The sequence below is a fragment of the Mus musculus genome, chromosome 13, assembly GCF_000001635.26.
Source record: "Mus musculus strain C57BL/6J chromosome 13, GRCm38.p6 C57BL/6J".
NCBI lineage: Eukaryota > Metazoa > Chordata > Mammalia > Rodentia > Muridae > Mus > Mus musculus.
The window spans coordinates 23,665,453-23,693,320 of NC_000079.6; the positions used below are offsets into that span (position 1 = coordinate 23,665,453).

At 40.2% G+C, this 27,868-nt stretch overlaps 2 protein-coding genes across 3 annotated transcripts; one reads left to right on the plus strand and one right to left on the minus strand.

The window, feature by feature from the left end:
* Positions 1 to 18,020: 18,020 nt before the first annotated feature.
* Positions 18,021 to 18,507, minus strand: H2ac6 (H2A clustered histone 6). Its single transcript, NM_178189.5, has one exon. The coding sequence runs from the start codon at positions 18,463 to 18,465 to the stop codon at positions 18,073 to 18,075; it is 393 nt and encodes a 130-aa protein (NP_835496.1). The 5' UTR covers positions 18,466 to 18,507; the 3' UTR covers positions 18,021 to 18,072.
* Positions 18,508 to 18,746: 239 nt separating this feature from the next.
* H2bc4 (H2B clustered histone 4) lies at positions 18,747 to 27,028 on the plus strand. 2 transcript variants are annotated; one of them, NM_023422.3, is made up of 2 exons: positions 18,747 to 19,169; positions 26,724 to 27,028. In NM_023422.3, the coding sequence occupies exon 1, from the start codon at positions 18,780 to 18,782 to the stop codon at positions 19,158 to 19,160; it is 381 nt and encodes a 126-aa protein (NP_075911.2). In that variant the 5' UTR covers positions 18,747 to 18,779; the 3' UTR covers positions 19,161 to 19,169; positions 26,724 to 27,028. The 2 variants fall into 2 exon arrangements, with proteins under 2 accessions (NP_075911.2, NP_001277309.1); NM_001290380.1 differs by lacking the exon at positions 26,724 to 27,028 and having other exon boundaries at positions 18,747 to 19,215.
* The last annotated feature ends 840 nt before the right edge of the window (positions 27,029 to 27,868 follow it).

Here is a 27,868-nt window from a genome sequence, read left to right on the forward strand (position 1 = left end):
CTACAGAAGTGTAGCTGGAAGTTTTTTCCCTTTACGTGGCTTTCAAAACTTCAAGATTGATGAAACCACCAAGGAGAGTATGTAAAGATGTTAGGAGACCCAAGTCGCTCAAAACTCAACCATATGAGGTTCCGATCCCTCTGCCGTGGACATTAGGTGAAGGGCCCATTCTTTTGTGGGGTTTAGTCAAAGCCCTACATTTTTCACCCAGGGTATCATCAACTACAATGAAGAACGATCATGTTCATGCATGCGATGCCCTGTAACCTGTAAGTTGGGGGTGAGGCCACTAGAAACAGCCTGTGCCTGTACCTTGATATCAAACTCCCTCTCATCATATGAATCATATGAAAATAAATTTGTCATGCCACTAAAACTACCTAGTTTGTGACATTCTATTGTATCCGTGATAGCAAGCTGGCAGATCATAGTGCCAAGAACTAGGATGCTGCTGCAACATGCACCCGAACTGTGAGAGTAGATTTAGAACTGATTAGTTAGGAGAGGGTAAAATAATTCTGAGGATCATGTTGGAAAAAGTCACTGCAAAGAACCTGTCCGTAGGATTGGAGATATCAAAGTTAATTCTGGGGATGCTCAGAAGGCGAAGTGAAGAGCTCTGTAAGATGCTTCCATCTTCTCGGAGAATAAGAGTTCATAAGCACAATGTTGGTGCATGTGATGCTAAGACAGGCCATTTAAGGACACGGGAGAGAGGCTTTTGCAAGCTGAAGGGAAGATGATCCTCTCTCTAAAGTGGCATAGAACTTGGCTGAACTAGTTCAAGTGTTGTTGAAGGTACCACTTACAAGTGACAATATTAGGTACTCAGTGTAGTAGCTGTGTAAGCAAAGGAGAAGAGACAGATTTAATCCCTTTGTATAAGTGAATGTCGAGGGTAAGAGATGATCAGACAAAGGAATTGTTAGCAAAACAATACTAGCCCCTGGAAATTGGAAATCAACCACTCTATCTATCTATCTATCTATCTATCTATCTATCTATCTATCTATCTATCTATCTACCTACATATCTATCCACCATTTATTATTCACATATCTAATCTTTTTTAGTGTTACATTTATTGCATTTGTGCATGTGTGTATGGAAATATGTTAGTGGGAATCCTGGGGATTCAGGTTGTCAGCCTCAGCAGGTAAAGGTGATTATTGCTGAGACATTTGGACTCTGCTTTATCTGTTTTCTGAGACACGGTCTCACGTAGCCCAGGTTAGCCTGAGCTCACTACGTATCTGAAGGTGACTATGAACTCCCTGTTGTTCTGCTTCCACGTCTCACATGCTGGGATTATAAACATGTGCTGCCATACTTTTTAAATTGAAGTAGCCCTCTGACAAAAGCATCATGGGTAAATGTCATGAGCTTACTCTCTCAGCCAGAGAGAGAAAGAGAAAGAGAAAGAGAAAGAGAAAGAGAAAGAGAAAGAGAAAGAGAAAGAGAAAGAGAGACAGAGAGACAGAGAGACAGAGAGACAGAGAGACAGAGGGGTAGGTGGGATTACTCTAGCATAGATGCTACCAATTTAATGTAAATTTAGGAAGTAAACAGAATAAAAGAATGTTGTCATGCTTTTTGGATTTTTTTAAATGATTAAAAATATTTATTTATATTAGTATATCATAGCTATCTTCAGACATACCAGAAGAGGGCATCTGATTCCATTACCGATGGTTGTGAGCCACCATGTGGATGCTGGGAATTGAACTGAGGACCTTTGGAAGAGCAGTCAGTGCTCTCAGCCACTGAGCTATTTCTGCAGCCCATGCTTTTGGATTCTATACGAGGTCTTCATAAAGTATTGTACTGTGGACAAGCCCCGTCTTTCAAGAAACAGAAGAGTACCCCACAAGTAGTTTTAAGATCTTTGTGGCTGACATTTCCACTTAGGGTATGTTTCCCGATTCAGGTGATAGTGGCACAGGGTAGGCAAAGTCCAGCTTAGATAGCCATGCATGGGTCAGTCTCTCATTGAGAGATGCTTGAAGGAATCCGGCCCAACTACAGGGTCAGCACTCTGCAAAGGAGGAGTCAGCTTCATACAGAGTAAAGGAGGTAGCATGGCCACAGCAGATGGCCTGAGATTTGGGCACAGAGTTTATGAGTGTATTCTCAAGACTTAAGAGCTAATGGACTTGGTCTTCTTAGTTAACGGACGTGCCAAGGTTGTCTCCCCCTTTCTTTCATGTCTCTCCCTTTGCACGTGGACATGTCTGTCTAAAGCCTGTCACAACTCTATTTTAACATCATTTATTTATTTGTTACTTTTATATGTATGGGTGTCTTGCTTTTGTACCATGTTCCTTAAAACCGGAGTTACTGATGCTTGGGAGCCGCAGTGTGAGTGTTGAGAAGCCTGATCTTCTGCAGGAGCAGCCAGAACTCAATGGCTGAGCTATCTTTCCAGTTACACTGCTGTATATTAGAATCGTATGACGTGTCTGGTTTCGCAGGTTCACAGCTGGAGAGAAAATTTGAGCAGGGATAAATGTATCTTTTTAATTTATTTATTTATTTATATTTAATTATTTTGATTTTTTGAGACAGGGTTTCTCTGTGTAGCCCTGGCTGTCCTGGAACTCACTTTGTAGACCAGGCTGGCCTCGAACTCAGAAATCTGCCTGCCTCTGCCTCCCAAGTGCTGGGATTAAAGGCGTGAGCTACCACGCCCAGCGGATAAATGTATCTTGAGTCTCAGTCATATCTGGTTCAGGTTTCTTAGATAACACTTCAGATTTCAGAATTAATGCTAGGATGAGTTAAGTATATGAGGGTTGGGAATGTGATAAGAGGATTTTGCACAGGAAAAGGACATTGGTTTTGTCATGTCAGGAGTGAAGCTTAGAATGAATTGTGACTCAATATTGATTCAATGAAACTCTAAACCCAAATGTGACTGTTATTGGACACAGGTCTTGGGTCTTGTAGGAAACCAGTGCTCTTTCTACTCACACCCTGAGAAAAGGCCAGCAAGCACACGGTCAGATGAAAGCCAAGAGGAGAGAAACATCTGGAGGCAAACATCGTGGCACCTTGGTCTTACAGTACCAAGCTCTGAAAGCAGAAGAAATCATTTAACTGTTCAGTCAGTAGCCAGAGAACAGCACAGTGGAGACTGTGATAAGGGTCTCAACAGCTAAATAGCATGTATGAAGAGTTTAGAATTCAACACTCTTGCTTCTCGTAGAAAAGACTATCAGCAATGTGCATAAGTTCTAAATCCTACAAAATGTACATGCCCTTGGCATGGCCAGACTAATCATTATCAATGAGAGAACTCCTGGAAAATGTGTCTGCAAAGACACATTGACTATTTTTTTAAATTTATTTACTTATTATATGTAAGTACACTGTAGCTGTCTTCAGACACCCCAGGAGAGGGCATCAGGTCTCATTATGGATGGTTGTGAGCCACCATGTGGTTGCTAGGATTTGAACTCAGGACCTATGGAAGAGCAGTCAGTGCTCTTAACCACTGAGCCATCCCTCCAGCCCAACACATTGACTATTTAGAACTCCAGTGGTGTAGAGCGGTCAGAATGCTTTGACTGCAGAGGCTGATCGCTGTATCTTGGGCTAGCTTAAACCTCCTGGCCTACTTCTGAGTCTGTATTAACACCTTGTAACAAATTAGATGAAAACATTTTGGAAATCTATTAACTTAGCAGTCCTCTAGCTTCCATCTACCCAAATGCTAAGGATGCCATCAGATAGCATGTGAACGCTATTGAAGAGCTTCTCCCATCTTGCTGTATCCACGTCTCTGATGTACCCACTGATCTAGTTTAAACTTGCCTTAGATTTATGACTTTCTTTGTTCTCTAAAACCTTAAAACACCAAGAAGATGGTTTAGTGTTTGAACATGGAATTCAGGGTAACCTAACCTAAATCTGTGTTCTCAGGCCATGGTTACTAAACTTTAAAATTAAACTCATTCTTTGTTGTTGTTGTTGTTGTGTGTTTATGTGTGTGTGTACAGTTGTGGCAATCAGGAAGGAACTCTGTGAATGATTTGCTTATTCACCGGAGGAACCACCTGAATAGAAACAACGTACTCACCGAGTCCAGGCCCATAGCGGTTTCCCTCAGGTGGGTTGTTGAATTCTTTCCAGGGTTCTCAGAGCTCTCTTGTTGGTCCACAGTCCACTTGTTTACTATGAGCTGGTTAACTAAGGACCCTAAATATATATATTTGCCTTTCAAAGTTTTTGGTTTATGGTACTAAGCTTGCCTTGATCCAGACCTTTGATTTCATTGTTTGTTTGCTTGTTTTCAAATCTCTAAAGACATTTTGGGCTTTATTTGCTTTTGGAACTCTGAAGCAATTTTGGTTTCTGTTTTCGTTTGTCATTGCTTTTGTCTTTGGCGTGTCTCGTTTTATTACCGCTTGGCCTTTTTGTCCTGATTTTTCCCTCTCAAATACCCAATTCTGTGGTTTTCTGTTGCATCTCTTGTGACCTTAGGAAGCCGTTCACTTAGGATATTTATAGGCACTTTTTCAGAAGGGAAAAAAAGAGATGTGGTGCTAATAGGGTGAGGGGTAAGTTTTGAAGTCCAGGGAGTGTTTGGAGATAAATCAACATCTGGTGCTTCAGCTGGCCTGTGTGTGATCACTATTGACTTTCAGCTTGCAAGGATTTGTAAAAATAAGGAGATCTAACCAAGGACAACCTGGTTTTATGGTTCCTCTGATGGGGGAGGGGGAGGTACTAGTCAGGGTTCTCTAGAGAGACAACTGAGAGAATGAATCTGTATGTATAAAACCAGGTTGTATTAGAGTGGCTTACAGGTTAGGGTCTGACCATCCAGCACTGGCTCTCTCCCTGAGAAAGGCCCGAGAACCCTGTAGTTGTTCAGTTCACAAGACTGAATGTGTCAGTTGATCTTTAATATATACCAGAACCTGGAAGAAGTTGGCTCTAATGGGCTTGACATTGCAAAGGAACTTGACAGGGCGAGTGAGGGCAAATACCCCTTTTCTTTTATGTCCTTTAATAGGGTACCCCCCGAAGGTATGGCCCAGATTTAAGGTATAAATCTTCCCACCTCAAAAGAGCAGGGTTTAGGTTGACTAAATCCTAAATCAAGCAATAATAAAAAAACAAAACAAAACAAAACAAAAAAACAAAAACAAAAAAACAAAACAAAACAAAACCAAGAAAAAGCTCTCGTGGGTTTGCCCAGGTGTTTAGGTTTCAGTCACTCCCAGACATAGTCAAATTGACAACCAAGAGCATCCATCACGGGAACATTTGATCTTTCAAAATCGGCATATCTGTGTGCTTAATTAAGTTGTAGGTGACAGCAACATCAGGAAGTCACAACCAAGGAGCTTGCTTTAATTAAAATGTAAAATTTTTGTAAAATTGATAACGTTGGTAATCCATAATAATAAGAACAACCTGCAGGTGAGTTAGAATGAGCTGCCAATAAGAAATGTATTTAAGACTCTGGCTAGAGAAGCAGGTCAGTGCCTTGTTCAGCCATCATCAGGGAAACTCCTGCAGCAGATGAGGACAAACACAGAGGAGACTCATGGCCAGACATTACAGAGTGGGGAGCCTTGGAATACTCAGCCCTCAACGGAGTGAGTGCCTCCATCAGACCCCTCCCCTCAGGGCTCAGGGAACCCTGGGAGATGAGATAAGAGCCCCAGTGGATGGATGGCACCTTGAAAAAGGAGGTCCTTTAAGTCACCATGAGCAAAGCTCACAGGAATTCCCAGAGATTGAGGCAGTGGCCCAGGCCCTGCATGGGCCTGCATCAGGTCCTCTCCATTTACATATGGCTTTGGGTTTAGTGTCTCTTCCACCAGTGTACTGGCTAGTTTTGTGTCAACTTGACACAGCTGGAGTTATCACAGAAAAAGGAGCTTCAGTTGAGGAAATGCCTCCATGAGATCCAACTGTAAGGCATTTTCTCAATTAGTGATCAAGGGGGAAGGGCCCCTTGTGGGTGGGACCATATCTGGGCTGGTAATCTTGGTTCTATAAGAGAGCAGGCTGAGCAAGCCAGGGGAAACAAGCCAGTAAGGAACATCCCTCCATGGCTTCTGCATCAGCTCCTGCTTCCTGACCTGTTTGAGTTCCAGTCCTGATTTCCTTGGTGATGAACAGCAGTATGGAATTGTAAGCTGAATAAACCCTTTCACCCCCTGCTTCTTGGTCATGATGTTTGTACAGGAATAGAAACCCTGACTAAGACAACCAGTATTGCTACCCCTGACAAATTCAGGGCCAGACCAAGATGTATTTGCCCCAAAGATGTAGCGCTCTCAGGCTCCCTGACTTTTCTCAAACTGACCAAACCTATATCAATGAAGGAAGATCCCCACGAAGACCCTTAAAGCCTGAAGCCCTCAAGAAGGGACCTGGCTTTGGTTCCCCAGTCTTCCCTACTTTGCAGAGGCCCTGTTGTGTGTGCTTTCTCATCTCTTATCAATGTCCCCCACCTCTCGCCATTCATCTTAATTAATTAATTAACTAACTAATTAATTAATTTTGAGATAGGGCCTTTCTATGTAGTCCCCCTTGGTTGTTCTTTCTTTCTTTTTTTCCTGTTTTATAATATTTAATGATCACACATGAGGGGAAAATAAAAATTTTGAGAATGCATTTGAAATTAATAGGAATAAATAAAGATGCCAGAAAAGGTTAATATACCCTCAGAACCATTCATTCTAGTAGGTAATGATGCACATGCTTACGAGTATGTATTTATCCCCTGATATATTTTTCAGTTTTATTTTTTATTAATTATTTTATTTATTTACATTTCAAATGTTATTCTCCTTTCTGGTCTCCCCTTCATGAACTGCCCCCCCCCCCACAAACCCCATTCCCCTATCCCCTTAGCCTCTAAGATGGTGCTTCCCCACTCATCTACCCACTCCAGCTTCACCCCTCTAGCATCCCCCTTCTCTAGGGCATCAAGCCTCCACAGGACCAAGCACTTCCCCTCCCACTGATACCAGATAAGGCAGTCCTCTGCTATGTATGTAGCAGGAGCCATGGCTGGCCCATGTATACTTTTTGATTGGTGGTTTAGTCCTCAGGAGTTCTGAGGGGTTCAGTTAGTTGATACTGTTGTTCTTCTTATGGGGTTGCGATCCCCTTTAGCTCCTTCAAACCTTCCCCTAACTCTTCCACTGGGGTCCCTGGGCTCAGTTCATTGGTTGGCTGTGAGTATTTTCATCTGTCTTAGTCAGCTGTCAGGTGCTATCAGAGCCTCTCAGAGGACAGCTATACCAGGCTCCTTTCTGCAAGGACATCTTGGTATCAGCAATAGTATCAGGGTTTGATGTCTGCAGATGGAGTAGATCCCAAGGTGAAGTGGTCTCTGGATGGCCTTTCCTTCAGTCTCTGCTCCATTTTTTGTCCCTGAATTTCCTTTAGACAGGAACAATTCTAGGTTAAATATTTTGAGATTGGTGGGTGACCCCATCCCTCAACTGGGGGCCATGTCTATCTACTAGAGATGATTTCTTCAGGTTCTATCCCTCCACGGTTGGGTGTTTTTGCCAATGTCATCCCAATTGGGTCCTGGGAGCCTCTCGAATCCCTGGAACTTTCTAGTGATTCCCCTTCTTCCCCCCCCCCCCCCCGGCTAAATATTTCAATCTCCTGGCCCTCTGGGCTTCTGTTTCCTCCCATACCTGATCCTGCTCCCCATTTCCCCTCCCCCTCCCCTTTCCCACCCAGATCCCTCCCTACCTCTGCCTCCTGTGATTATTTTATCTCAGTGGGATTAAAGCATCCACTCTTTGACCTTCCTTCTTGTTAAGCTTTGTATGGTCTGTGAGTTGTGTTGTGCATATTCTGAGCTTTAGGGCTAATATCCACTTATCAGTGAGTACATACAAGTATCTTCAACAAATGGTGCCGGTCTGACAGTCTGCAAGTAGAAGAATGCAAATTGATCCATTTTTATCTCCTTGTACGAAGCTCAAGCCCAAGTGGATCAAGGACTTCCACATAAACCAGACATGCTGAATCTAATAGAAAAGAAAGTGAGAAATAGCCTCGAACACATTGGCAGAGGGGAAAATTTCCTGTACAGAACACCAATGACTCAGGCTCTAAGATCAACAATTGACAAATGGAACCTCATGAAACTAAAAAGCTTTTGTAAGGCAAAGGATACTGTTAATAGGACAAAACTTCAACCTACAGACTGGGAATAGATTGTTACCAACCTTATATCCCATTGAGGGTTAATATCCAAAATATACAAAGAACTCGAGAAGTTAGACTCCAGAAAACCAAATAACTCAATTAAAAAATGGGATACAGAGTTAAACAAAGAATTCTCAACTGAGGAATCTAGAATGGCTGAGAATCACCTAAAGAAATGTTCAACATCCTTAGTCATCAGGGAAATGCAAATCAAAACAACCCAGAGATTCTACTTTACACCAATCAGAATGTCTAAGATGCTGGCAAGGGTGTAGAGAAAGAGGAGCACTCCTCCATTGCTGGTGGGATTGTAAGCTGGTACAAACACTTTGGAAATCAATCTGGTGGTTCTTCAGAAAATTGGAAATAGTTCTACCTGAAGACTCAGCTATACTACTCTTGGGCATACTCAAAATATACCCAAACATGCCAGAAGGACACGTGCCCCACTATGTCATGGTAGTCTTATTTGTTATAGCCAGAAGCTGGAAACAACCCAGATGTCCCTCAATGAAAGAATGGATAAAGAAAGTGTGATTCATTTACACAGTGGAATACTACTCAGGTAGAAAATATTATCCTGAGTGAGGTAACCCAAAACAATGCCTCTCTCTGCAGACTGTCTGTCTGTTTATGGTCTGTTCATTGCTGTTTCTGAGATTTTCCCTAATGGTGCTGCACTTGAGATTTTCCCTGCCTTTTCATTCTTTAACCGGTAGAGAAAACTATGTCTGTCAAGACCTCTAGATGTTGACAGGTTCTGTGTCCCTTTGCTGCTGCTTCTTTTGACTAGAGATTACTAAATGTTTGTGTTCCACTGACACTAGAATCATGTGTCACACACAGCACATGGCTTTTCTGGCAAATACCACACCATAATGCCTGACCACTCACCTATCCTAAGCCAGCTTCATGCCCACAAGAAAGCAGCCCCAGACACAGTGGAAAGCTACTTCCCCCAGCTACGCAGGGAGAGAGAGAATCTGGAACCCAGAGCTCTTTTGTGCTATGAAGCATTTCTCATATATTAAAGAGACCGAGATGTGAATTTTCACCCTTCTAAGAATTTTCACCTAGATGTCACTGTGTCTATGAGAATTGTTTGTCATTTGTGTCTATAATAACTATGTGCCATTGAATACGGCCTGAGACTGTAGCACAACTCCATGACCCCATGATGGAAGTACCACTTAGGTTGTAAAACTCAGCATGCAGACAGCACCTCCAGCTAAAATGAAAACAAAGGCCTAACTTACCGAAGTCCATAGTTCTGGGAAAGTCTCTAGCGTGTCCCAAGCATGCCTTTTGGCTTCTGTAGTTATTCTTCTGGCTAACTGTTCTTGATAACTGGAGTATGTCAGCCCAGAACATGGTTTTTGTGTTTAAAAGCTCACCTTGAGAAAGGCGTGGGGCTGCACTGGGGTTTTGAAGACCCAGTGTAGTTGCCTGCTGGATAATAAAGACGTTTTAGGCCTTAAACCCATGTTTGAGCAGTTTTTTCAGGTGAATACCCCATAGCACCATGTGTTTCCTGTATGTTTATGATAATTTTGTGCCATATGTGCCTATGATCATTGTTCATATTTTTTTCATACTTGTGTGTATCACATTTTTAAAAAAATATAAACTGTGGTTAGTTCAGTTCTGTTTTTTAAAACTTCGTTTTTGTTATGTAGTAAAATTATATTGGCAGGATAATTAAAGTATACATACATATTCACAGAGTTTAAAATTGTGATCACATATTAAAAGATATGATTCATACATACTCGTGTTTAAATTTGGGTACTCTAAACATCTAAAATCATTAAAATGATGTCTTGGGCCTATTAAATGTTAATAAACCTTAAAATACTGACTTCTTATATAAAACATTAGAGTTACAAGATAAAGTTTTCATTAAGGTACACAATTGAAATAGTTATTCATAATTAATTATTTATAATACATATTCACAATAAATACAGTAAAAAATATACAAAAATTATACAAAATAAATAAAGTCCTAAGTGCCAAATTTCATCCTACATTATCCTAATCTAGATATCTCATAAACTACCTGCCCCAGAAAAGTAAAATCTCTATCAAAACTGATTTCAAGGTGTTTATTATAATGTTAAATCTTTAACAAATAATTAATTTAAAATTAGTGAAGTACACACATGCAAAAACATTAATGTATTCTACCTGTATTTGAATATAAGTAGTAGTTTTCTAAGATATCATATTATTGTGCTCTGGGCTTTAGATGCACTGTATGAGATTTAATTTTAAACTACCTCATTAAAGTTGTTTTCCAAAATTTTAAATAATGATAACAATGTTAAGATTCGCTTAGGTTGTGAAAGAATTTTGAAAATGTAAGTGGATATAACTAAGATGAATATAGTACAGAGATCATAAAACTTTTGTGATCAAAATTCTGTTCCCTGAAATAAACTTAATTCTGATTTTTTAAGAGAACATGTTCTCCAGTATTGATCTTAGCAATGTTCACCCCCAAACCTTAAAAGAACAAAAACTTGTTTTATTTCTTCACTAAGAAGACAGTTAAAGTATGTGATTAGATTTTAAAATTAAATGTTTCACCATTAGACTGTTTGCTTTTTGACTAGTCAGCCATTACTTTAACCATAGTCTAAGTTCTTTTTTAAAAGTTATGCCTATTTGGAACACTCTCACTAAACTGTCTAGTGGTTGTGAACTCAATTTAGAAGACAAATATTTAAATTATATAAAATTTGTTCCTTTAGATAAACAGCAGATAGTATTGTAAAGTACTTTTAAATATAATAACTGAAATTCTGATTGTTACAGAGATTTCCTCAATGGATGAACACAAGTACACTACTTAATCAACTATAAGAAATAAGATATAATGTCCAAGATTTCTTTCTGAGTATGTGTCAGGACAATATCCAGGTACTTCTTGCTAGCTCATGAACTATTAAATTCAAGGAGATGAATTTTCTCACAGTCTGAGAACACATTCACATAGATTGGGAAATGACAAATAATAGATACTCATCTACAATGCCATTGACTGATGAGCACACCATGTAACTAATATTTCTCTCACTTTTTCATTCTTAAATACCTTATATTTAAATTTTAAAAAGTTTATAGTTAATATAAAATATTAATGTTATATATAATATATTTTACATTACATAAATATAATAAACATATATAATAAATATATAGATCTATATAGATATAATACTAATCTTGGTTTTAATGAAGTTACAAATGAAGATATTTCATTATTCAGCTTTTTCTTACTGTGATTGTTTGCTTATACCAAACATGTACCTTATTTAAAACTTGTTTTCATGTTTAAATGATTCAAGCATTTTTCCACATATATATGCATATGTATATGTGTGTATATATATGTGTATATATATATATATATATATATATATATATATATATTTCCTTCCCAACCTGATTTTTGGTCACAGTATTTGCTGACAGCAATAGAAACCTAACTAAGACAGTATGTATATTTATATTCACTATTAAGTATTATTGGATAAAAAAATCCAGGTTTTAATTAAACATTTATTCTAGCTAGAGTTAAATCTTATTCAAATTATTCAAAAGTCATCAACCTCTAATAACAACATTCATAATTTTTTATACCTTAAGTACTGCTGTGTTTTGGTTAAACTAATATGTAAGATATCCCAAAACACAATCAGTCAGGATTAAAAACAATGAAACCATATTTGTACTTTACTGAATTAAGAATTGACATCATTATCGTGGCTTCTTTCAGAGTTCCATTTCCACCCTTTTAAGTGTAAGATAGCTCACAGAGTACAGGTAACTGGAAATACATGGCAAAGCGCATAGCTAACCTAGTTTAAAGACATTTTTGTTGTTTTATAGTTCCTCCTTCATGCCATTAAGTCAAACCACGCTCTTCATTATTTTAACTTTAGGTAACACAATCCTTTATTAGTGTCATATGTAGTGCTATGTTAGGTACAGATGGTCTGTTGGGGGTGTTCAGAGAAAGTCAGATCAAGATCATGGAAGCTGATAGCTTTGTTATGATCCAAGAGTTCTTTTCTTAATGCCTTTGCAAGCTCTTCTCTCCTGAAGACCATTGTCCTGACCAATACTCAGCCTTATCTACATCAGATCCTAAGAAAGAGTTCCTTACTGTGAGGACCCTTATCATATTTAGTAAATACTATGTGGGCTCCAGTATGCAGAAAATATGATACTTGGCCAGTAGGGAGACCTGTAAATGAGAATTCCTGAAAAGAAGCTGTCTGCAAGGACTGATTGACTAATTAGAACTGCGGTAATGTGGAGGGTTCAATGTTTTGAATGCAGAGACAGATCACTGCATCTTGGGCTAGCTTTAGCCTTCTACACAGCCACCCCTTGCCTGCTTCTGCATCTGCATTAACATCTTGTGTCGAACAGATAAAAACAGTTTTAATTCTACTAACTTAGCAGGCTACTAGCTTCCATCTATCCAAATGCTAAGAATGCCATTACATAGCATCTTAGCCCTATAGAAGAGCTCCCCCCATCTTGTTGTAGCCATCCCTTTTATGTGCCCACTGATCTATTTTAAGCTTGTCTTACATTATGACTTTCTTTGTTCTCTAAAGCTGCAAAACATCAAGAAAATGCTTACATGTTGGAATGTGGAATTTGGGTTCACCTAAATTTCTGTTGTTAGGTCATGCTCACTCAAATTCAGGTCCAGAATAAACATTTCTCATTCCCCTTAAAGTAAGAGCTGTTGTGTCATGTCATCCCTACATCCACTTTACCCAGAAACAAAATCACCACTACCTCTACCACCTCCACCATCACCACCACCACCACCACCACCACCACCACCACCTCCACAACCACCACCACTACCCTATCCAATCATTTTATTTGTTTTTTTGTTTTTGTTTTTGTTTTTCTTTTTCTTTTAAAAGGTAGTCAGAAAAGGAAGGACAGTGGTGGGTATGGTAAGGGTTTAGCTTTGAGAAGCCTGATAATATGAACTAAAGAGTCTGGAACTCAGTACTCTAGCTTCTTGCAGAAAGATCCTCAACTATCAGCAATGTCTATAAGTTCAAAATCTAACAAATTATAGATTCCTGCATTATTGCCTAACAACTGTTCAAGTACTCACATGGAACAGGGAATAAGAGAAGTCAGACTTTACTGTTGGACAACTCAGCTTTTTTTTTAAATCTCCATGCCATAATCTGATTTTTCTGAATGGCGTAATAGTTCTACTTACTTGCTTCTTCTTTAAAAACAGGATGGATTTATCTATAATAGATTCCAAGTATAAATATAGGTGATGAATGCCTTTAGTAGGTATTCTAATGATGCTAATCCTTCTTATTTTGGTCCAAAGCAGGAACAACATATCAACCAATCAACCACCCCCCCCCCCACAGCTCCCAGGGACTAAACCAGCAACCAAGGAGTACACATGGAGGGACCCATGGCTTCAGCCGCATGTGTAGCAGAGGATAGCCTTGTTGGGCATCAATGGGAGGAGAAGCCCTTGGTCCCGTGAAGGCTTGATGCCCCTGTGTAGGGGAATTTGAGGGCAGAGATGCAGGAATGGGTGGGTGGGTGGGGGTGCACCCCCATAGAAGCAGGGGGAGAGGGGATGGAATAGGAGGGTAAGGGGATACCACTTGAAATATAAAGAAATTATCCAATAAGAAAAAAAAAGGAGAAGCTCTTTTGCTACATATGAACCCTCATTAGTTCCAGTGTGAGGAGAGAATATTCAATTAACTTCCTAATACTCTTTTTATACACATGTGTTATATTACAAAGGAATAAATATGAAGATGAATAACTATAACTTAGGATCATCAGACTATAAACCTCTAAGGAAATAGCCTATACATAACATATATGCATACATATATCTCTCTATATAAAACACTTTATACTATATAACTGAATATATATAATATATAAAATTATATATATTATTCAATATTTATTTTAACAATAGTACTCCAAATGAATGCAATGGAAAACCCCCACAGAAATGAGTTGCAGAGGTAGGAAATAAGGGAAGGATATTACTCTCCAGAGATTATTTGGAAATGTAAAGGGACAGAGCAATTGGTGTTGCTGTTTTAAAGTTTGCTTTTAGTTTTGCTTTGCTTTTGTTCTGGATATGCTGAAAACTCAAATGGTGACTCCTTGTTAGCATTACAACTTAGTAAAACCCTAAGATGAATGTTTCTCTCTGGTGCCCAAGTACCTTCCTCATCTGGAAAGCTAGCATATGTGTGTGTGTGTGGGGGGGGGATTGTAACGGAGTTTGTGCCCCTGGGAAAATATCATAGACTCAGTCCAACTATAATTAAAAGATTTATCGATTAGCTGCTAGCAGGACAAACAGCTACATTTGAGACTGCCATGAAAGAGGGGTGTGGTGAAGGACTTTCTTGCTTTTTTTTTTTTTTAGATTTATTTATTTATTTTATGCATATGAGTACATCACTACTGCTCTCTCCAGACACACCAGAAGAGGGCATTAGATCCCAGTACAGATGTGGTTGCTGGGAATTGAACTCAGCACCTCTGGAAGAGCAGTAGGTGCTCTTAACCACCGAGCCATCTCTCCAGCCCGGGGAAGGACTTTTAAAGGTGAAAAAAATCCTCATGAAATCTTTCAATATTTATTGCAAGCAAGTAAAAACTGTTCTGTTCTGCCAAGTTACGTGATTAAGGCAACTCAAAATAATCTTTGGGTCTCAGAGTAAGCAAGTTACAGAAACAAGCAATCAAGCAAACAAACAAGAAACCATCTAGTCATATCATAACAAGTAGATAGTCATGGCTATTTTTGGGTGGGGGTTACTGGGAACTTATCTTTCAGACACTGGAGTCAGAGACAAATGACTGGAGGGTACCCTGATGGATGCCTAGCACAAAATGGAGCTTCTTTAGCCTTATCAGGGATAACCTTTATCAGTGTGCCCCAGTACAAAGACTTTCCCAGACCATTAAGACAAAATTGCTGAAGTTCTGCTCAAGGCCTGAAAGCCAACTAAAGCTCTAAGATATTTTGTGCTATAGAGAATTCTGTCTAGCAGTAAGCAGGACTCTGAGGTTTAAATAGTGACAATGCATAACAGAAGTTAAAGAACCATACTAGAATATTAGGGATGAGCTGGGACAGAGCTGTGTGGGATGCTGTGCTTGGTAGCCTGTTCTTAGCTGCCCCTAAGAGTCATTAAACAGCATGATCTACTGGAAAAGATGGTTGTATTGGCAGCTTTCATTTAGTGTGTACTGGATGCCTTCCCTGGTAGTACACGGACTCTCTAGAACAAAATGCTTTCCGGCTTGCCCAGTCTGTGATGCATTGAATTCAGCACACTCAGTGCCCCCCTTTTTATTAGATATTTTCTTCATTTACATTTCAAATGCTAGCCTGAAAGTCCCCTATACCCTCCCCCTGCCCTGCACCCCAACCCACCCACTCCTACTTCCTGGCTTTTTTTTTTTTTTTTTTCTTTCCAAGTATCTATTTGTATTCCTAAACTAAGCATTACAATGTAACAAGTTGAGGTCTTGACCTCATGGTCTTGATGAAGATGAAAACAAAAAGGTTAACAGTGTTCATGATGTATCCATTCACCAGCAAATGTTCAAATACCAAGGTTTGTTTTTAGGGACCTGGAGCTACTAGAACACCTCAAGTCTTTCTCTATCTCTCTCTATCTCACCACGGGAAAACAGGTCCTGTAGATCCTGAAAACTATCCTACCACCATGTTAAGTCTCTTTGTTTCTTTTCTTTTCTTTTTTTTTTTTTTTTGGATCCTGAATAAAAGCCATGCTGGCCTCGGCTGAGACTTCAGCTGTTCACATACTGTCAAGTTTTAACACCTGGCCCCCTTTATACAGAGTCTGTGAAACTTTTTTTCCCCTTTAAGTTCTTTACAGAGTTTAGAATGTAATTAAGTAACTTTTTCTTATGTAATCCTCTATATAACAAAGGGTACCCATTATGTAATAATTTTGCACTATTTCAATTTTTCTTCTCATACTCTCTTAGGTGAGGATGGTTATAAAATATCAGTGTTTGAAGTGTATGTTTTCTAATCCCAGGGACTTAGTTAATTTCTTTATTCTGTTTTTCATCAAAACATCTACAATAGCAATAGCACTTGTTTTTGACTGTTGCTTACAAGGATTAGTGAGGAACACATATCTACCCAGCATGCAGTGGTGCCTACCCAGCAGCCATCTGTCTTGATCAGCCTGTGCTCTTCTAATTTCAGGGTACACACTACAGAGTCAGGGTCTTTTCATAGCAAAGTGAACACAGACACAGAAAGATGTTGGGATAGGGGAGCTTAAAGGCATTCCTGAAGGTCTCACACCTGGGAAATTTCCGCTCAAAAGAAAATTGACAAGGAAATGAAAATGATTCCAAAGCTGATATGAAGTAAGTGAGATCCAAGGATCCAGGTTCTCAAACTTGAAGGAATCCCGAGCTGGACTCCTGACCAAACAGTAGTAGCTATGCACAGTGATATCAGACTTCGTAAGCCCAGCTTGCATGTAGTCACAACTATAGTTCCAGCACTTAGAGGGCGGAGGCAAGAGATTTCAGTAGTCCACAGTCATTCTCAGCTGCCCAGCATGTTTGAGGGCAGCCTGAGGTATAATGGACCCAGCATAAACAAACAATGCCATTCTTCTTCAGCAAGGCATGTTGACTCATGCCTGTACTCCTAACATTTGAGAAATGGTGGCAGAAACCTCAGGAGTCCAAGGCCAGTCTTAGTTATGTAGTAAGTACCCAGGCAGCTTGGGTCTCATGAGATCCGTTTCTCCCAAACCCAAACAACTCAGAAAACTCCTTTTTCATTTTCATTTTATTTTTTCTAAGCCCACAGCACCCAATATTCCTACGTGGCCTCCCATCGGAGTGTCAACTAGGCCTGACACTGCTTATCTTCTACAATCAGTCACATTTAGGTGGTATGATCATAGAACTTTTTTTTTTTTTTTCTCCTAGGGGGAGTCAATGTGATTTTTTCCTCAGCCCTTTATCTTCACAGTTTCTGGGCATCCGATCATTTTTCTTTTAGAATAACTGCTGGGGAAGGAGGAAGAAGCTGCCTGGGTTCTCCAGTATCAGTAAGACTGCAAGCACTAATTTCTGGTTAACACACACACACACACACCAATGGGCATGGTTGTGCATTGCCTTTATTCTCAGCCCTCCATAAACAGAGGCAGGCAAATATCTAAGTTCAAGGACAGCCAGGGCTATACAGAGAAACCCTGTCTCTAAAAGCAAGCCAGCCAGCCAGCCGGCCAGCCAAGCCAGCCAAGAACAGATTCGAAATCTGGGAACAACCAAGGAGCTTGCTTTAAAATGTAAAATTTTTGTAAAAATGGATAACGTTGGTAATTCATAAGAACTCCATGACTACCTGCATGTGAGTTAGAATGAGCTGCCATCATCAGAGAAACTCCTGCAGCAGATGAGGACAAACACAGACTCATGGTCGGACATAACGGAGTAGGTGGTAGGCTTATAGTACTAAAAACATACAACCTTCAGCTGGCTTACATTGACAAACATTAGTATTCGGCTTAGACCAGAAGTTCTGAGACCTTTGACTTTAAGCTGCCCAATCTATCAAATTCTAGGGGGTACTACCAATCTTAATAAAGTTTACTCTACAAAAATACTCCCAAGTAATTAAAACTGTTAACAATCAAGACCAGTCGTTACTATCTAGAGCCCACCAGATTAGGGTAGAAATTATCAATAGAGTATCCTGTTCAACTCTTCTTTTGAAAAAGTGGGGGCTCTGAAAAGAGCCTTTGGGTTTGAAGTTTCCGCAGATTCTGTTGCTTATTTCCCCTTGGCCTTGTGGTGGCTCTCGGTCTTCTTGGGCAGCAGCACGGCCTGGATGTTGGGCAGGACGCCGCCCTGCGCGATGGTCACGCGGCCCAGCAGCTTGTTGAGCTCCTCGTCGTTGCGGATGGCCAGCTGCAGGTGGCGCGGGATGATGCGCGTCTTCTTGTTGTCGCGGGCCGCGTTGCCCGCCAGCTCCAGGATCTCGGCCGTCAGGTACTCCAGCACGGCCGCCAGGTAGACCGGGGCGCCGGCGCCCACGCGCTCCGAGTAGTTACCCTTGCGGAGCAGCCGGTGCACGCGGCCCACGGGGAACTGCAGGCCGGCCCGGGAGGAGCGGGTCTTGGCCTTGGCGCGAGCCTTGCCGCCCTGCTTACCACGTCCAGACATAGTAATAGTGCTGTGTAAGTAACAGAACAGTAAAAACAAGTTACCAAGACTGTACAGACGCGGCAGCTTTTATAGTAGGTTCCTGGGTAGTAAACGCTACTACTTGATTGGTTACAAGTGAGCTCATTGATATAGCCAATAGAAAATCTGCTTCTGGAAACTTCATTTGCATAATCCCACCCATGAACCCACTACTTTTTCTTCTTCCAATTAGCTGAGACTGGTTCGAAATCCTTCATTAGCATAAACGCCCTATAAGTAGGAGAAGTCCGTTCCCAGCCCACACTGAGGTTCCTGTGTTTGGAAATCCGAAGATGCCTGAGCCTGCGAAGTCCGCTCCCGCCCCGAAGAAGGGCTCCAAGAAGGCCGTGACCAAGGCCCAGAAGAAGGACGGCAAGAAGCGCAAGCGCAGCCGCAAGGAGAGCTACTCGGTGTACGTGTACAAGGTGCTGAAGCAAGTGCACCCCGACACCGGCATCTCCTCCAAGGCCATGGGCATCATGAACTCGTTCGTGAACGACATCTTCGAGCGCATCGCGGGCGAGGCGTCCCGCCTGGCGCATTACAACAAGCGCTCGACCATCACGTCCCGGGAGATCCAGACGGCCGTGCGCCTGCTGCTGCCCGGGGAGCTGGCCAAGCACGCGGTGTCGGAGGGCACCAAGGCCGTCACCAAGTACACCAGCTCCAAGTGATCCTGCCAAGTAAGCCTCCGTAGCGAATTCCAAAGGCTCTTTTCAGAGCCACCCACTTTCTCAAAGAGAGAGCTGTGGTAGAACAGTGCGTTCAGTTTTACCCAGAAGCAGATGACAGGTGCTTATAAATCTTAAAGGCAGTGGGATACTTTTAGCTTAATTTCAGTCTTGGTTACATTTAGCTACAACCATTTTGTTGGGAGAAAAAAAAAAAGCCTTGCAAACGTCACTTCCGGTGAGGCGGACTTGAGTCCATCAGAACAAAGTTGTAGGACAGGAGTGACAGACTTTGAAGAGGATAATTGTTGCCATTAGGAAGTTTGTCTTTTATAAGTTGTAGGTTTTACTTTGGAAAGAAGTGGCTCCAAGACTGATGTTAAACATGAGGGGTCTGTAACAAAGGACAGGCTTTTCATTTGTAGATTTAATATCAGATTACCGAGCTATCTAGCATGAAATCTTAGACCAGTATCTTGGTAGAGTATTCTAAAATATGACCTGGAATTGTCAAACTTACGGCATTGAAGTTCTGGTAAAAGACGGAACTGAATTGTTCAAATGCAAATGCAAATGTATCACTTTACCGTACTTTGGCCATACTAAATTTTCATAGTCCAAGTGACGTGAAAGTTTAGAGAAATGAGAAGATCCGAAGCAAGCAGTGGGGAGAGGCTGAACTGGAAGGACTTAATGCAAGAAATCCCAAAACGAACGCCGTTGCTGTGTCTGTTGACTTAACAATTCAAAATATAAGGACTTCAGAGTCATTAGCGGAGTTTAGTCCTCTGCTTGTCCAAATGAAAGGCGAATATTTCCATCACCCTAGTTGCCCCCTGAACAAACTTGGCCATAAATACTGGCTCGCTTCTTCCGGCCCCACTTATCTAAGCCTTTGTCTTGCCTGTTCGAAGAAACAGTACACTTGCTCTCTTCCCCACAGAAGTTAACAGCATGCTATCATCTACATCATTTATTTCTAGAAGCTGTGCCTAGATATGGTTTAGGATTACATTATGAGCTAGCAGTGTGGGGAACCTTTTCAGCCTTCTGCCGCCTTATGTCTCCTTAGTGCTGCAGCTTTGTTCTTGCACAACTCTCCTTTTTCTGGTTCGCATTTGGTTGAATTGTTGCCAAAATCCACAAATCAGGCTCAGAAGTGTATAAAAGGCTCCAGGGTTGAAGTAGATTGATACTTTTCATTTGACCAGCAAATCATTGGTGATTTTTTCACTTCTGCCTTTGGTGAGATTCATGTTGTTTCTTTGTTTGGCCTGTCCTTTTTTAATCTCCTTCCAAATTCTATGTCTCTGTCTCTTGGTCCCCCCCTTCTGCTCTGTGTGTGTGTGTGTGTGTGTGTGTGTGTGTGTGTGTGTGTGAGAGAGAGAGAGAGAGAGAGAGAGAGAGAAAGAGAGAGAGAGAGAAGAGAGAGAGAGAAAGAGCGAGCGAGAGAAAGAGCAAGAAGAAATCAGTGAAACAGCAGTATCTTGTCTCGACATTCTAAAAGTCACGATTTGGTAATTCCATGCCAGATTGTCACATGCAGTGTTATTGGCTATGTTCTTTTTATTGCAAGGTTCCAGAGAGGAGTGAGAAAAAGCATAAACTTGCCTGCTGAGGCAGAATGTTTGCTTCTGCTATGTATAAAACAGTATTAACAGTATTACTTAAATCTTAATGAGTTAGTTTATTATAAGGGATATGGCATAACAGTAGAATGTCTACCAAATTTGAAGAACAAGAGGATCAGTCCTGTTCTGAATAGTGCTCTCCTGACACGACGTCTGACTTAAAATCAATACTTTTGTCTCATTAGTCATAATACTTCAATAGATACCTATGTCTTTGTTCATTGACCTTCAGTCTTTTCTGTTGTCCCAGTTAGCTCCTCTCACTTGCATAATTGCTGTGAATATTTCCTATTTTATGAATATAAATTTGAGGACATTGTCTATCCCAGCAGGAAATGAATAAGTTATGTGATTTAAGTGTAAATTGGTTTTTATAAAGGGTCTAAAAAAATGTATCAACTTTAATTAATTGAAAACCATCAATTACTATAAATTATTTCACATTCTTAGGCATTACATTAAGGTGTGGCCTCTTTTAAGGTTGGATTCAAGTTTACCTAGTTCTAGTCATAATTGCATTTGTACATTTTTTGTTTACTTAATAATTTGACTTTTGGCTTAATTGTGTTAAGATGGATCTTTTATTATAATATAAAAGTGTTAGCATAATAATGTAGTTTACAGAAGCTACGATTTGTTGTATAAAAAAACTACATTAAGTTTACAAACTTTTTCCACTAAATTTATTTACTTGAATAAAATCACTTTTTAATATAAATAACATACATTGAACTAAGTCAAATCACAAAGTAATTTTAAAAATGGAATTAAAACTTAAATAACAAGTGGTAAGGACTCAACATGTCAGGTTAAAAACTGAATTCACTGGCAAATAATTACTTTAAGAACTTAGATGAATCGTAAGTGGAGTGAATTAGTGTCTTCTCATTAGATACTATGCAATTTCTAACTTAGAGGTTACAAAACATAAGACATTGGAATGTTTGCTCTGTGCAAATACCCTATTGTTACACAGGTTATAACAAATAGCGCTTAGCAAAATAGAAAACACGGATCTTTCCATTTAACATGGTGAGATCATCCTTTCCTTTCCCACTTAGATTTGTAGGATTGAAAGTTACTGGAGAAATGCCATGGCCTTAGAGAACCAGGCAGGTTTGGGACTGGTGCTTGTTAATGTATATATACCGGAACACAATTGCTTGCTGTGTTTAAAGGTGTGGCTTTAATTGCTATCAAGTTCCCTAGCGACAGAAGAAAACACAATTATACAGGATAATGATTATGCTTAGTCTATGTTTTAAGGGAGTTGGCATTGTTAAGTAATATAGTAATTCACTTTAGCACATAATACTCAGGGGTGTGTACCAGACTGTCTCTGTTTTCTTTTTATGTAGCTGGGATTTGTCCTCATATCTTAATGTAGTGATCAGTTGGTTACCAATCTTAAAGTTCATGACAATAAATTTTTACAGGATGAGTTTTACACCAAAAACCCATTGTGAGGTTTTTCTCATTTATCTCTTGGTAACAACCAATTTTCCTTTACACTACAAAGAAAGGTTAGGATTCTAAAATAATCACTGTTTGAGTTCCCAGGGACTGTCTACTTGTAATCAATTCTTTTCTGTTTGTTTGTTTGTTTGTTTTGAGACAGGGTTTCTCTGTGTAGCCTGGGCTGTCCTGGAACTCACTTTGTAGACCAGGTTATCCTCAAACTCAGAAATCCGCCTGTGTCTGCCTCCCAAGTGCTGGGATTAAAGGTGTGCGCCACAACCGACCGGCGTAATTGATTCTTTAAAAATTGTTTTGAAAAGAGTACTGAGGAGATAACTCACTGAGCTATATGAAGACCGGAGTTTACTTTTCAGAACTTGTGTAAAAATTGCCCGAGGTGGTGGTGGTGGTGTTGTGTGTCTGTAGTCAGCATAGGAGAAAATGTGTGCTAATAATTAACTCAATGTCCTTGAGGTATTGGCAAATGGCACTGTTCTGACCTTGCACAGTACAATAATCAGAAGGATGGGTTGAGAGGTGAAGGAAACATGAAATGGAGAACCCTGACCTGAGAACTGGTTCACTGCTGCAAACCATTGTTCTGCAAGGAGAAGGTGAAGCCTTTGAGGTTGAAGTTAAGGCCAATCACAGTTTCTGTGCCTCAGTAGCATCACCTGTCCCTTGAGGATAATGGTACTAGTACTGGCCTTCTGGAAATAATACAACTGATTAGTGTAGCATTGCAAAGTATCTTCTTTGGGGTATGGTGAAAATTGTCACTAAGTGGCAGTAGAGAAGATACTAAAGACCACTGTTTTTGTTTTGTTTTTTGTTTTGTTTTGTTTTCATGTAAAAAGCCTATTGCCAATTCTAATATTTTGAACTTAGAATTTCAAATTAAGATAGGTAAAAGGGAAAGTTGTCAGAGAAAGGTAAAAAATATGGTTTTTTTTCTTTAAAAGTTACATTTTATTTTATTTTATTTTTTAAGTCTACTTCCTCCTTCTACCTGTGACTCCCAGGGCTTGAGCTCAGGTCTTTAGGCTTGGTAGCAAGCACCTTTAGTCTCTCAAGCCATCTTGCCAAGGACAAGGTTAAGGTCTTTAATCCATCCATATACTGTCTGCTGCTATTGTCTGGCAATGTTTATACATTTTCATTCTTACATTAAAAGGGCTTTCAGCTTAATATCAAAATTTTGGGAATAGTTCATCTATCACATTGAGAGATAGAACTTTACAAATTATAGATAAAATGTCAGGTTGAGAGAAAATGCATTCACCCCCTGCGCCCTGGGTGGCTAAGCTCACAGACAATGAGCCAAGAATATAATTGCTTTTCATCTTTTCTTCAAGACAGGGTAAACCCAGTTACTTAGGTGCTAAAAAATCATCTTGCAAGCATTTAGGTACTGTGGTTGGTTATAAATAGGAAAAAGGAAGTGAGTCTTCTTAAGACACCTTAGTTCTGAGTGGAAAAAAAAAGAAGTAGCTGGGGGGTGGGGGTGTGAGGCTCAGTGGTCAAGTGCCTGCTTTTGTAGAGGACCTGGGTTCAAATTCCAGTACTCACATGTCAGCACACAACCAACTGTAGTCCAGTGTATATGATGTGCCTTTCTAGTCTCCACAGGCACCAGTCTTGCAAATAATCCATGCCGGCAAAACTAAAATTAAATTATAAAATATAATTAATATAATAAATTATATATAACAATATAATGATATAATACAATAAAATTTAAATACTATAATAAAAATAATAAATAAATCACAAAATAAAATTTAAAAAAAAGTGGAGTATTTTATTCTCTTAGAGGATTATGTAGCCCTAAATTGTAATGTGCAAATTGTAGAGTATGTAGAGTTCATGGCCTGCTCCTGGATCTCTCAGCTGCTGGCTTGTAATCGATGAAGAGTTTTAAATGACAACACCTGTCTAGTTCTGATAAGACAAACGTGTCAAGAGGAGGCAACTCAGTACATTCTTGACCTGCAATCTTGGCTTCTTCAGCTGTATCCTATTCCCCAACACTAAAATATCTGGACCCAAGAGCAACAAATTAAAACAGATGAACAATCTGATGAAATTTAGACTCACATGGGAACCTAACAGTGTGTCTGTGAGGCCATGTCTGCAAAGATTTACCCCTGAATGGAGGCCATGCCATCGCATGAGCTGATGATGAGAGGGTGATCTCTGCTTCCTGACAGGGGATGTAGTGCGGCCTGTGGTCTCACAGCCCAGCCTGTCATGATGGACAGGACCTGGAGTCACAGTCAGCCCTCCCTCCTTCCTTTGGCTGCTTTGTCACAGTAACAAGAAATTAAAAAATAATAATAATGATAATAATAATAGATCTTTATTCTCGCTTTGCTTTTTCTTCCTCCTCTCTATTTTCTTAGGTATAATTTTTCTCACATTTTCTCTACTCTCATTGGCCAAACTTAGAAAAGTTCGTCATTTAAATTTTCAACAAATATGCATTTCTATTGTTAGATTTTCCTTAAACAATTGAAGTTATGGACACCAGGCTCTGGGTTTTATACATACTTTTGGATTTTAATATACTGAGATAAATATAAAATTCTTAACATGTGTAACATATATTATAAAATTATTTAGGAATTCTACATAGATGATTCAGGTTCCAAAATATTGGATAGAAAAACAAATAAAAAACCCAAAACACTACCACTTGCAAGTGTGCATTAGAAATGCACTTTTTAGGGGTCGTGCATAAAGATAGTGCTGATGGTTCTAGACTCTCAAGAATCAAAGGCTGGTCTTTTGGCTCAGTCAATTGTAAATATAAAGAGGAACGTTAATCAGATAAATGTTAGGTGAAAAATCAATGGGCCTCAGCACACACTGGCATTGTGGGTGTTTCTGGAGTGGCCTAAACACATGCTTGTTTTTCCTTTAGGACCCTCTACAATCCCTCGAGACACATGTGGCTTGGTGGGCTGGTTCTTTACAGCCTCTGTGCTCCGCTCTGTGCTCTGCTCTGCCATGTTGTGTATCCCAGGCACACTCCTAGCCCCTGCTTGTTTCTTGTCTTCCTTAGCTGCTGGATCTCTTGAATTTTCCCCATTTCTTTCTGCGTGGCAAACTCTTCCCAGCATCTGCACAGCCACTTCCTTCCTGGGCAGCGTCTAATCCACCTCTTCCCACTGCTCTGGACAGCAGTGTGCAGTGTGGACTTGGGGTTACCTGTCTGTAACCTCAGTTATCCTTTGGTTTAGTTACCCGAGCATCCCCAGGGCAGATCCCTCAGTCTGCCACACAGTAGGCACACATACATGACAATTGAATGGATCCAGTTTGAAAATAAATTGTAAAGGTAAATTCTACACTTCCCATGCTGTGCAGATGTAGGTTACAAAATCCAAAGGTGCCTTCCTTTAGAGATCTGCCGTTTCCTGACAGAAGCTTGTCAGAAACTACTGAAGAACTGCTCTGACTCCTTTTTTTGTAAGTGTCTGCAAAATGCATGATGAAAGGAAGTCTTCCTAAAATGAAGCGACAGCTTGAGTATTCCAGGGGTCAAGTGAGAGTCACAATCACCTTCGATGGGCTTCACTTCCGGCCCACTCCCTGCCACGCTGATATGCCAGCCCACAGCTATTAGAGGGAATTATCTATCATGCAAACCCTGCATACATTTCTTGTACTGGCCTTGATCATGTAGAAAGCATAATTCAAGATATACTTTTGTTTACTTATCAAGAACAATCAGGGAAAAAAATTATGACACCCCCTCATTTGACTAAGCATTGTGGGGGGGGGCACTTTTTCATTAAATAGTTTCTATTTATTGTAAAGAAAGATAGAAGTGACCTTTCTAGCAGCTGCCTGACGGAATGAGTATTTGAGAGGATGGAGGTTTTTGGAAACTTAATGCCTGCCTAATGTGGGAATAGCAAACACTACTTTCTCAAACTGTTCTCATACAAGAACACTTGTGGTCCTGTGCAGGCAGCTCCATGGGGCTGCTGGGGAAGCCGGTGCTCGACCTGTACCATCCCCGCTCCTGGGCAGGGCCAGTGCTTTGGTTAGGAACAACCTGTGCTCTCTGTTTTCACCTGGCAGAGTCCTAGGCTTCCATCAAAGGGAACTTCCAGGGAAGACTAATTAGACGGAGCCTGCCCATTAATTCTTTACCCCAACCAGGCTCAAGGGGTTCAGAGGGTTGGTTTTTACTGCATAGGCCCAGCATCTATTGATACCTGGGTAAATCAATCTCTCTGTTGCTGAATTTCATTTTCTATAATCAGGAGGGGAGTAGTGGTAGTTATGGCATAATGTGGTTATGATGACTAAGCCATTGCGTAGTATTTATAGGCTTCTCAGAACACAAGCGATCTCTAAGAAAAACCTCCATATGCTAGTTGTCATTGTTCTGTCTTAGGTAGAACAGAAGGTACCTGCAGGATAGCTGAGTGAGTCAACCTTTCTCTCTCTCTCTCCCTCTCTACAGGAGGAGCAGACCTGACATCGTTTGTACCACTCAACAGTGCTGGATGCTGTAACCTCAAGACAGTGCAAATGGGTGATACTAGCAGATTAACCACCATAGTTTCAGAACTCAAGGAACAACTGAGAAGCACCATTTTAAATTCTATAAAAATGTTCACTGTAGAAATTTGTGATAAGAAAGACACACAGACGTAGAAAATGAGAATACTTGCTGCAAAATTAAGATGCTCCTAGCAAAAGAATGCTTTTAAGTGTTTGTCATGTATGGATATATATGATGTATATATAATAAATGTCATGTAAAGCAAAAAAAATGCGTCATGTTATATCACGTCATAAGAATAATTTTAAGTAACTAGGCTCATGCTTAGAAATCATGATTTATGTATTCATACCTATGTGATTGTTTGTGTTTTTAGTTATTTTGAGCCTCTATTTTTTTGTGGAATATTAGAAAGTACAAATCACAAATCTTTATAAATTTTCACTTTTTTTTTTCTTTTTTTGACTTGAAGGGAAAACATTAGATGGAGCAATTGAAGTGGAATGTGCAGGATGGAGCTACAGCACATGTGTGTGTGTGTGTGGAAGGCCTATTCTCAGTCCCTAGGACTGTTGTTCAAAGAGAAAAGGAGAGAGAGAGAGAGAGAGAGAGAGAGAGAGAGAGAGAGAGAGAGAGAGGAGGCAATGTGGTGACTTGTAACTCCATGACTGACTGAGGAGCCTTGGGCAAGAAGACTGGGAGCTGAAGGGTAGCCTTGACTATACTGGGAAACAAAAGACAAACCTGGACAGCTTTGTGCATGTAATTTTTTTTCTTAATGCTTATTTTCAGCTGCCTGGGACAAAATATGAATCCAAGCTTTTTTGTTTTCTGGATTTTAAATTATAGCACCTAAATCTTCACTAAATGCATTCCATGTTACTTTTAAAGCAATAGAAGAATATATTCTGCGAATCTGTAAAGATCTCCCTGATGCTTAGATGCCACTGATAGTTAATGACCTAGAAATTTTGTGTGTGAACAAGGGTCAGAGAAACCAAACGGATGTCAAGTGCATAGGGTGCTATTTTCCTGGGGAAGATCACATACAATGCCAGGAGGAAATCAGTCTGGGACTCTCAACTGTTAGGGGTTTTGTTGTT

What these genes read in the sequence shown, in the direction of transcription:
- H2ac6 (NM_178189.5), bottom strand. Translation starts at nt 18,465, where the DNA reads ATGTCTGGACGTGGTAAGCAGGGCGGCAAGGCTCGCGCCAAGGCCAAG.
- H2bc4 (NM_023422.3), top strand. Translation starts at nt 18,780, where the DNA reads ATGCCTGAGCCTGCGAAGTCCGCTCCCGCCCCGAAGAAGGGCTCCAAG.